The sequence below is a fragment of the Paramisgurnus dabryanus genome, chromosome 17 (genome assembly GCF_030506205.2).
Source record: "Paramisgurnus dabryanus chromosome 17, PD_genome_1.1, whole genome shotgun sequence".
In the NCBI taxonomy this organism is placed as follows: Eukaryota; Metazoa; Chordata; class Actinopteri; order Cypriniformes; family Cobitidae; genus Paramisgurnus; species Paramisgurnus dabryanus.
In genome coordinates this window covers 26,709,587-26,721,719 of record NC_133353.1, presented here as the reverse complement: position 1 = coordinate 26,721,719, position 12,133 = coordinate 26,709,587, and the positions used below count along the sequence as shown (strand labels likewise).

The 12,133-nt window shown below is 37.7% G+C and overlaps 1 protein-coding gene across 1 annotated transcript; it reads right to left on the bottom strand.

The window, feature by feature from the left end:
• Positions 1–333: 333 nt before the first annotated feature.
• On the bottom strand, positions 334–4,788 carry LOC141280965 (uncharacterized). Its single transcript, XM_073812470.1, has one exon. It carries the CDS (start codon positions 1,513–1,515, stop codon positions 334–336), a length of 1,182 nt encoding a protein of 393 aa, XP_073668571.1. The 5' UTR covers positions 1,516–4,788.
• Between the last annotated feature and the right edge of the window lie 7,345 nt (positions 4,789–12,133).

Genomic DNA, 12,133 nt, shown 5'->3' with positions numbered 1-12,133 from the left:
GGGCCTGCCTGTGACATTTTTTTTAAAGGTTTCTTATGGGCATAATTGCTGTCTTGCTTATCATCACTTTGTTTTGCTGAACCTTTCATCAACAACATTTGTTCTCCGGAGAAGTCATCTTCAACTTGCTTAAGTCTAAAGTCAAGTATCTTTCTTGTTTGAGATTCCTTAATGCCGTGTGTGCACCCCTCTCCTTCACGGCTCGATTAACAGTATCATCTGCTAGGACATCACCTTTTGCTTCTATTGTTGAGTTTTCTCTGTATGCTTCCGTTTCAAAAACTCCATCCCCTTGGATGAAATGCCAAAGCTGGTGCTGTAGAGAGGGGTTCTTTAGTTTTGCTGAAGTGCAACAGCTTTCAGTAGAGTCTGTTTTTGTTCTACTGTCAGCTGCTGAAATCTTCTATCCAGGTGGTCCTCATCAACATTTTGGTCTCTTAATTTCAGGCTGCAATCTCGAATCCAGTGTCCTTCCTTGTTGCAATACCTGCATCTTCCATGTTTGGTGTTTGCACTTGTGTGTTTGTGATGTTCCACTCTCTTGTTGCTCTTCACAGATTTTGTTTGTAAGGCTCTCAGCTGGACATCTTGTGTTCTTTCAATCTTTGTTGACCATTCAACCAGCTGATTAAAAGCAACCCCAATGCTGTCCCAGTCATCATAACGCATTTTCAGAGCTTTAGAGATCTCTGGTTTCAGTGCATTTACAAATGCAGTTTTTAAAGGCATACCAGTGTCCTTGTTAAAATCCTCACTGTCATTCAAACCAGCATGTTCCAGCCAAGTTTGTTTAAAGCGATCTTCAAACTCTGTCACACTTTCCCCTGTCTCCTGCATGCAAGATGTAATTTTACCCCAATTAATCTCTGCAGGTTTTATTTCAAATAAGAATGTCTTTACGGCTTCCCATCCGGCTTCAATGTTCTCTTGAGACTCACCAACTTTGATGCTGACACTTTCAGTAAGCCTGTTTTGGTCACTGTCCCTCAAATTGACATTGAGAATGACTACTCCATCTAATGGATGTAGTGTGTAGATTTTGTGCAGTCTTTGTAGAACTTGCCAAACCTTCCGTGGATGCTTGTATACATCTGGCAGTTCCCTTGACCATTTGTCAATCTGCTCAGGTGTTGCTGGCTGGTATGTTCTATGCAGAACATATTTCTTCACCATTTTTGTCACAGTGCGAGTTCGTCTCTCTCCATTCTCCTCATACTCCTCCTCATTGTCAACTTCAATTTCAGTCCTTCTGTTTTTGACAATAACAGGAGCGAGTCTGACCGTAGATCTGCTCTTTGGGACATAGGTGTGAATAGGTGATTTAGCCTCTCTATCTAAATCACCGCTTTCACAGTGATCATGTGGTAGCTCTCTCAGCAGAGCCATTTGTTGTTGATTTTCAGTAACTTGTTGTTTAGTTACTTGCTTGTTGCAGCTGCTAGTTTCTTTAGTTGATGTCCTTGTTATAAAACAGTCTTTTGATTCAATTAGTCTTGAAATCAAATTTAGCAACATCTAATTCTGGTTTAACAGTTTCTCTTTGTCTCTTTTTTCATTTTGCAGTAGTTCAGATAATCCTCTAACCTTAGCCTTCTCAGCTTCAATCTCACATTGTAGTTTGTCCATCTCACACTTCTGTAGATGCTGTTGAATTTGTTTGAGCAAAATCACAGACAATCCATCTTTCCTGGTGTTTGTCCTTAAGCGCTGTATCTTTCCATAAGCCCTTTTGATGTCTGGCAAAGCCCATTGTCCACTCTCTGAGTGCTTGATACTGTATTTCCTACAGATGTCATCATGGCATGTCCTTATCTCCAGTCTTTTGTCCAAATATGAATTCAGATTTTCCATCATCTGATCAATGGTTACATTTGGAGGTTCTGTTCCATGCCGTTCTGTAGTGGGTCTCAGGTTAGATCCACAACCATTGTTTTTCATAATAGACTCAGCCATGGCCAGTACAGGAGAAGTGCCCTCAGAGGTGTAAAAACAAAACAGAAAGGTGTTAGATCTGTTAAAGATGCATATTCATACCATTTGGAGTATACAGACAAACCCACTCAAACATAAATTTCTAAAATGTACTCTTAATAACAATAATTAGTTTGTGCTAACTTATTGTTTACTTCTTAATACTACAATTAAGAAAGAACGAGAACCATAATAAAATATGTCTACTGTTTGCACACTAATAAACATTAGACTTCACACTTTAAACTCTTAGAATCTTTCTGAATCCTAATTCAGAATTCTCAATTACAGTTCTTATTTTTCTATTTTTCACTCAGAACATTCCATATCTTTCAATGGAAGGCAAATTGACTTAAAGTTCCATAATTTTGGTTCTAGACCATCTTTTTCTAACCAAATAGTGGCTACTGATTAGCACCCAGTCAAGAATCCTAAAATCTTGCAGCATTATCAGTCCCAAACTATTTCTGTGACTTCTACAGTTTCTGGATGAATGGACTAAATTGTTCTTTAACAATTCCTACAGACATATAGAGAAAGGACCAAGCTTCTACTTCTACAATCTCTAGATGAACGGACTAAATTGTTTCTTAACAATTCCTACAGACATTTAGAGAAAGGACCAAGCTTCTACTTCTACAATCTCTATATGAACGGACTAAATTGTTTCTTAACAATTCCTACAGACATTTAGAGAAAGGACCAAGCTTCTACTTCTACAATCTCTAGATGAACGGACTAAATTGTTTCTTAACAATTCCTACAGACATTTAGAGAAAGGACCAAGCTTCTACTTCTACAATCTCTAGATGAACGGACTAAATTGTTTCTTAACAATTCCTACAGACATTTAGAGAAAGGACCAAGCTTCTACTTCTACAATCTCTAGATGAACGGACTAAATTGTTTCTTAACAATTCCTACAGACATTTAGAGAAAGGACCAAGCTTCTACTTCTACAATCTCTATATGAACGGACTAAATTGTTTCTTAACAATTCCTACAGACATTTAGAGAAAGGACCAAGCTTAAAATGGTTAACAATGCTACACCATGAACATTGGTCTGCTTAATTTCTTAAGTAGTTCTTTAAGAGAGCTGATAAGTTTCACTCACCAAATGAAGATTTTAAAGTCATCAAGGAAGTTGCTTCCACAAACACAGTTCACAAACATAGTCGGTTTGTCTTCATTAATCTTCAGAAATCTTCAGAAACTAGAATCTTCGAAATTTTTCAGTTCTCTTCTTGTTGCAGTGATGAGTGCTCTTCTTATCTGTCTCTCCTGGCTGGCTCGCCAAATTGTTAGATTTTCTTGAATTTGGCTGCTCAGTCTTTCGTGGCTCGCCAACGTATTAGAATGTATCTAATACGTAAAATAATAAGCAGGACCAAGTGCATGTGGGGAAAAGAGATTTAATGAAGGTTCTTATGTAGCATAGTTCTTCAGGAGCGATGTTGTCGTGTCAACCTTCTGCATTCTTAACCCAAAGTTCTGTCTGTGGGACAGAACTTTATACTTGATAACAAAAGGCCTACAAACAATAGAAACCTGATAGGACCTCCTACAGGAGATTGGTCTAGCGAGCAGTCTACACTGAGGAATGGTGATTCTTTGTTATTCACACTGATCAGTTTCTATGGGCCATTTGGTTCACACCTTCACTGGAGACATATATGTTAATTACATCAGGGTACAGTTGTAATGTAATCAGAAAGTTGATAACATCAGGGCACAGTTGCAATGTTAAGCATCAGACTTTGATTACACGTAAAAGAAATATACACAAAATCCTTCAGTTGGAAACACAAGAGAGCACGTCCTTAATTATCACACGCAGCAACTAACAAGCAGGAAACTATGCCTCGCAAACCAAAATTCTCTGTGCATACATAATTCATGAAGTTTTTATTAGTCTTTAAAGTGTAGTTCACCTGAAAATGACAATTCTAGCATTATTTAAATTCCTATACAAGTATTGTCCTGATTGCTTTCAAGTTTTATGAAATCACTTTATTCAGTCCACAAAACCATTTACACAAAACCTATACAGTTTGTCACACAAGCAATGAAAATAAATAAATAAACAAACAAACAAACAAACAAGAAAATGAGCAAAGTGTAAAGAGACGCTTCTGAATGGTGATGGTTGATGCAGTCTGATTTCATTGAATTCATATGTATTTAACGAGTTGTCTAATTCGTATGAATACAAAAATGTACAATTATCAGTGGCGGACGGTGACTTCTTTTTTCGAGGGCGCTGGATGCGAAGTTCGCCACAACATGTATGTAACCCTTCATGTGTGTGGTTTGTAATTTCAAAATATGTGTTCTGCACGTCGAGTTGTCCTATGTGCATCACGTGTCTTGTCAAAATATGTGCCTGCTGACGACGCATCTAAAGTGTTTATGATAAAAGAGATGCTCGCTTTGCCAGATACTCGCATAATCTCATGCGTAATCACAGTTTACTGTTAAGGGAGTGTCTTGCGTGTATTTTGTGAACGTAAGCATTTCTTTTATCATAAACGGTTTTGACGCATGTGCAGCAGGCACTTATTTTGACAAAACACATGAAAAACATGGTTCACATGATGCAACAAACACATTTTGAATTTGCGCCCCTTAGATGAGCAGTCACGAGCGGTCAATGACGATTATCATAAAAACAGTAAAGAAACCACACCCCTAACCCCAATGCACATGGAAAGCACACAAAAACATACGAGTGTAGTTGTACGAATATATATAAGTAAAATATGTATGAATTGCCATGAGGTTGCATTCACTGAAAATAGTCATGCCTCACCATAAAATCCTCTAGCCTGACGTTGTCATACTCAATTCTAGTCAGAATTTGAGTCTGATACCGCTCCATTGAGCTATAATTATGAGGCGTGTCTCAACCGAAAAATGCCTCTGCACTCAATTGGATAGACCTACGACCAATCAGAGCAACGGGGTGTGAGACGTATGTTGAAATTACGTATTTGCAGCTTGACCGAACTGCTAGTTATTTCGCTACGACACACACTACAAGTCTGAGTTTGCGAACGTACATCAACACCTACTATGTTTACAACATTTCATTTATATCACATTAAGTCATACAGTAAGACTATCTCTTACCATTTGTACATTAGTTGAACTTCATCCACGACGATACCCATTACGTTTGCTTGTTATATCCATCTCGTCGTGCACACCGAGTTGCATCGCCGTGATACCCATTTTAGTTGCTTCTTTAACTTGATCTTTCATAAGTGCGACAACTTTTGTCGAATCCCGTAGGACGGCAAAAACATCAACAAATGCCTTGCTCGCGTTTCTCTGTTCCTCTTTTAAAATCAATGCTCTGTCGATATCTTTTAGAACAGACTCAATGTCAGAGTCCACACATCTGATTTCTACCGCGGCAGCCATTTCGTTGTAAACAACAGATTCAACACACGCGCTCTTTGGTGACGTGGTTGATTTACGTTACTGATCATCTGTCCATCATCATATAAAGCCCGCCCTGACAATTTGATTGGTTCGACCAGCTTTGGGTCGAGCATAGTAGCAACTCAACGGTGAAACTCCAGACCGATCTTCCCGTTCCTCAAAATGTTGTGGGCGGGGCTAAGATCGGCTGGCACCCAGGCTAAAAATCCTCCATTACAACAAATATAATCTATTTTTAAGTGTAAAATGACTGTGTACCAACTTGGCAGCGTACTTGGAAACTACTAAATTTAACTTAAAGGGATAGTTCATCCAAAAATGATATTAAACCCATGATTTACTCACCCCCAAGCTGTCTGAGTTGCATATGTCCATCGTTTTTCAGACAAACACATTTTCGGATATTTTAGAAAATGTTTTAGATCTTTCAGTTGATTAAATGTAATGTTAAAAAAAAACTGCGTCCATCCTTCACAAAATAAATCCAAACGGCTCCAGGATGATAAATAAAGGTCTTCTGAGGGTAATCCGTGCCGTGTTGTTGTAGAAATATCCATATTTAAAACTTTATTAACAAAAATAAATACCTTCTGGTAGCGCCGCCATCGTAGACTCCTCTGTATTCAGGAGAGAGTATTAGCGTAGTGTACCCCGTAACATTACATTTAATCAACTGAAAGGTCTAAAACATTTTCTTAAATATCCGAAAATGTGTTTGTCTGAAAAACGATTGACATATGCAACTCGGACAGCTTGGGGGTGAGTAAATCTTGGGTTTAATATAATTTTTGGCCGAACTATCCCTTTAAAGGGGACATTTTACAAGATTTTTTTTAAGATGTAAATAAATCTTTGGTGTCCCAAGAGTACATATGTGAAGTTCTAGCTCAGTACACCCCACAGATAATTTATTATGGCATGTTAAAATTGCCACAAATATACGCAAAAAATTTGGGTGTTTCCTTTAAAATGCAAATTAGCTGATCTCTGCACTAAATGGCAGTGCAGTGGTTACCCCCAATAGGGGGCGGTATTATCCCCTTTTGACATCACAAGGTGAGCCAAATTTCAATGACCTATTTTTTACATGTTTGCAGAGAATGGTTTACCAAAACTAAGTTACTGAGTTGTTCTTTTTTACATTGTCTAGGTTAATAGAAGCACTGGGGACCCAATTATAGCAATTAAACATGGAAAAAGTCAGATTTTCATGATATGTCCCCTTTAATGAGACATAAAAGACATAAAAACAGATGTCTTTTTACAAAAAACAGTTTTTATGCGTTAATATGCAAATAAAAACAGGAAATCTGTCAAAAGCTATACTGTTGTATCTCTTCTAGAACCAGTCAGATGTAACAGGTTTTTATTTCAAAGTTTTTCCATCAACGTCATGAGTCGAGAGCAGAATTTTATGCGTTACTTTACACTTATGTCCGTTTTGACTTTTATCTTTAACATGTGGAGGAGGCATGCACACATGAACAAAACTGTGAGAAAGAGGGTAATGGCGTTTACATGCAATGCACAATTGGAGTAATGGGCAGAAATCTACCTGTGCCGATTGATTTTTGCTTTAGCTGTTTATGACCTTTAATTCTCTGAAAAAAATAATAAAACATTTACACGTGTATTACATCACATGTCATCAGTTTATTAAACCGTAAACCAGTCCCACAGATTAATACAACTACAATACACTCACTACAGTTAATAAATCTTATCAAATTTCAAGCTGTTTCTCAAGAATTGGAATGGACAACTTTATCACTGTATACTTTAAAGCTATTAAGCTTAGGTTCACATTTATTGTATTTGCATGGAAAAAGCACATAGCCTAGTTTCCAAAAACAGCAGTACAGTTTTGAATTAAGTAAATAATGACAGTATTTTATATCTTGTGTGAACTTTTGCTTTAATATAATTCATTGACATTGCTTTAGCATTCCAGTGTGTCACCTCAATGTTGACTGTTAAAGGTGTTTCAGAGAAAATCCCAAAGAGGGAGGAAGAGTAATGAGTAAAATCCTTCCTTCTTATCCAGAATAAGCCTCATGAATCCCTTTACACCCATTTCGTTTTCTTGCCGTGTGATTCTTTTGACTCCGACCCGAACATCTCCGTACTTGAGAGTTCACACGCTCCTCCTCGTAAAATATGGAGCTCAAGGCTGTTCATCTCTATAATCATCTGTCTGCGTGCTTGGCAAGCGTCCCCAAGAAAAAGTAACAAGAGTTCGGGCTCTACGCCAGCTTCCTATAGCTCTCTTTAAAACGTCGCAACATTTTCAAAGCGAACGCTATTGAATATTACTTTGAGGTCTGAAATGCTATGCTATCATTCTGAAATGTGCCACTGTTTTATGATTTTAAGCAAAAAATGTCAGTTTATATTTATATAGCATTTCACAAATTATCAACCAATCAGAGATCGGCAATGTAGCCAATGGACCATGCATATTGTGAATCAGCAAAACTAAGGTTGAACCAGCATAGTCTTTCTGAAAAAAAAAGAAGATTATCAGGATGTCCGTATGGGGATCGAGCGCATGATCAAATCGTTTAACTGGTAGAGCATTGTGTTAGCAGCGCAACAGGTTGTGGGTTTGATTCCCATGGTGGAACATGCATACTGATAAAATGTATAGCTTGACTGCACTGTACGTTGCTTTGGAAAAATGCATCTGCCAAATGCTAAAAAGGTATCTTTTGCACTGTTAAAGTAATGCTCTACCAATTGAACTGCAGAGTAAACTTTTTTTGCATGAAACATCTCTTTTCATTTCAGTTTCATCACACAAGACCACTGAGAGCACAGTTAGACCTTCTTCTTGCATTTCACAGCCAAATCTAAAACTCTTGTGAGTATGAGTATCTCAAGGACAGCCGGCAAAATATTGTCACAAATGATTAAACCTAATAAATACTGAGAGCATCGGATGTCGTCAGTGTGCTCAGTCACACATTCAGTGTCTGTCAAAGCACTGGCTGCTCAGAGACTGGCGCACGGCACCCTGGGCCTGCAGACACGTGTGAGCTTGTGAAAGTGCCAGCAGGGGCACTGCAACTGATAGCCAGAGGATTTATAACCAGCAGACTGAGAAATAGAGAGAGAGAGCATGTGTGAGGAAAAATTGCTGCAGGCATTTCTCAGACTGACCTTCAGTGTCCCGTCCCAGCCGAGTCTTTAAATGTACCATACCAGCGGCGGCCAGGGCAACCATCCAGCCACGAGGCAGGGGAGAGCAGACTGCTCTTGTGAGACTACACATCACAGCCACCCAGTCACAGTGGATATGTCCAATTTTCACCAAATCCCCTTTAGAGCTTGATCTGAATTGATGCACTTAACGTATTTAAATGAGTAAAGCAGTGGGGTTCCAGAAGTTTAAAAACGCCATTGCCTCCTTAGAGAAATACATTTTTAACGATAACATACAGTACTGTGCAAAAGTCTTAGGCACCATGCCATAATTAGATTTGTTGTTTTTGGAATTGTATAGTCATCATATATAATTCGTTCTCAGGTTCTTTATTAGAATACAACCAGAAAATATAGGAAACTATAAGCTGAAGTGTCAAGTATTTAAGGTAAACTCCCCTTCCATCCTAATTATTTAATCAATGACTTCAGGACTTCAGACTTCTCAAAAAAGCTCAAGATGTGTTAAGTGCCAAAAGAGGTCACATTAAATACTGACCGATGCCTGAAGAAGACATTTAGTTTCGAAAATGTTTTTATTTTTTTTTGGGTACATATTTCCTGTATTTTCTGTTTGTAACCTAATAAAATTGATTGAAAAATAAATATGGATGGACATTTAAACTTTTTTGGTGGTGGTGGCCTAAGACTTTTGCACAGTACTGTATACATTTAAAATAGATTCATTATGATATTTGAGGTTGTTTATTTGATAGTTTATGTTTCTGTAGAACAGTGGTTCTCATTCTTTTTTAATGTGAGGCCCCATATGTAGTGTGCATCCCTTTGCGCCCCACCCAAAGAAAATTCTTGACATAAAACAATCTCAAACATATAGGGCTCTATCTTACACCCGGCGCAATGCAGCGCAATGCGCGACGCAAGTGTCTTTCGCTAGTTTCCACCCTAATTTTCACGTTTAGCGCCGCGTTGTTTAAATAGCAAATGCATTTGCGCCCCCTTTTGCGCCCATGGGCGTTCTGGTCTGAAAACGAGGTGTGTTCAGGCGCATTGTTGGCGCGTTGCTATTTTGAGGCAACTAAAATAGACTACGCCATTGACCAACAAAAACCGTGTCTAAAGTCTAAAGTCAATGGCGCAATGTGTTTTATGTTATTTAAAGAGCGCATTAGTAAAATGCGCCTATACACGGGAGGACAACGCGGGTTTGCTTATCACAAGGTACATGAATGCGCAGCAGCACAAAAATGCTTTTAAATATGAAAGATTAAAGGATTGAATGTAAAAGATTATTATTGAATCTCTTGGACATAAATGAGGACTAATTATGAGATGTTAGAAGGTGCAAAGAGCTGCTTCACCTGCAGCCTGGTAAGTAAATAAATGCTTTGCTTTGAACAAATGCGTCTGTTTTTAAATGTTTTTTTTATGCTACCTCACGGATTTATTGCATATGATGACTCTGTACCTGTGGATATGGTGAGATGAGAAACATTTTTAAGTAACGCTTAAAAAAACTCTTTGCTAAAAAACCGCTGTCCAAAGTGCTGAAACGTGAGGAGAGCCGTTTGTAAATTCTTTATCTCCTGTTTGTTACAAATAAAGTATTTTTAGAGTACAAACCTTATCTTACATACTTGTAAATTATTTTTTGATGATATTGGATAGCCATACATTTAAAGCAATTACAAGCCTGCTTTTTACTTCCATGACTAAAAGAAAACGGGTTTTAAAGGTTTTAATAAAAAAATAACAATTTCAATACAAGTGGAAAAACAACATAATTATTTAAGATTAATCTTAAACTGGGGATCTTCTTCCTCCGCTTAGTTTTTCAGTTTACAAAGTCCGTCATCTAAATAGAGATAAGAGATAGCGCCAGAGCAACTGGCTTTTAAAGGGGATGAGAGCTGTGACTCTCATTGTTTACTGCACGTTACGCCCAAAATACTCCCATTACAATAGGACCTACCCTTTTCGACCATGCGCTCGGCGCAAAAGCATTTTTCCCGTCGTTAAATTAGCAAAAGTGGATTCGGACACGCCCATTTAGACGTTTCGCTGTGCGCTTTAGACAATGAACTTAACAAAATATATTAAATGATACAATGTAGTGCTGTAGCTTTATTTTTTCTTACACAGGATCTATAACAAATTTCTGTATTTTATAAAACTGGTTCACCACCCCGAGGCCCCCAGTTTGAGAACCATTGTCACTGTAATAAAAAGTTGGTTCAACTTAAAAAGGTAAGTTACATGGTTGCCTTCAACATGATCTCACAAAGTTCCATGGGATAGTCACGGAGTTTTTTGCACATTTTTCCGTGGCATTCTCACAGATTTCTGCATATTTCTTTCTTTTCCGTGGCATTCTCACGGATTGGTTACTCAACTGCTTTTTCCTATTTTCAAACCATTGTCCCTTCGGTTTAGGGTTAGATTTGGTGTTTGCGTTAGTTTGTCACTTTAAGTATTGGTTTATACTATTTTTTCTGATGTATTCTTTTATATTTTCTAAACTTTAATCAATTGTCGCCTGGCGTTGGGGTTAGAGTTGGGTTTGGGTAGGGATGTCATTTTATGTAAATCTAACCCTAAACCGTAGCGACAATGGTAAGAAAATAGGACAAAACAGTTGAGTAACCAATCCGTGAGAATGCCACGAAAAAATGAGCAAAAAATTCTGTGACTATGCCACGGAAATTCGTGAGATCCTAGACATATTAGTTGACACAACAAGTTGTGTAAAATTGTTGTGTCAACTAATTGAATTTTACACAACAATTGAGTCAACTAACTTTTTGAGTCAACTAATATTTTGAAGTTGAATGAACTCAAAATTTTAAGACAACCAGATAACTTAATTTTTTAAGTTAAACCAACAAATCTTTTTTACAGTGCACTGCTAGAAACTATAAAGTGGGATTAGCTTCATTTGAAAAGATTTGGATAAATAGCTGAATTTCAGGTAATGAACTACATGTAAAATGTATCAGAGAAGTCAATCATAATTATATAAACAAGAAACTACAGTTTTGACTGGATTAGTGTTTTATTCATGTTTCATTGGCTACATAATTTGTTACTTCATAAAATAGATAAAAACAAATATTTTACCTTATTTTGGCTTTAATATTTAAATTCTCATTTTACTGAGGGGCTGTTTACATAGGGTGACCATACGTGCCATTCTTCCGGGACGCATCCCGTCCAGGATTTTGTGTTCGTCTTCCCGAAGTCGTATTTGCCAACCGCATACGTTATAGAGGATTATTATTATTATTACAGAAAAGCAACATCCATTACATTTTAAGGTAAGAATGAAACTACGATTGTATATCTTATGTTTTTAACTGAATGGCGTATGTGGTCAACAAATACGACTTCCGGAAGACGCACCGAAATCCTGGACGGGATGCGTACGGGAAGAATGGCACGTATGGTCACCCTAGTTTACAGCTGGTATTAAGATGCGTTTTCGGCAATCGGATCACAAGTGGACGATACTAAAGAGGTGTAAACAAGGTGTTAAACATTTTGAGCTCGTCCACTTT

Coding starts and splice junctions, on each gene's coding strand:
- LOC141280965 (XM_073812470.1), bottom strand. CDS start 1,515: ATGTTGCTAAATTTGATTTCAAGACTAATTGAATCAAAAGACTGTTTT.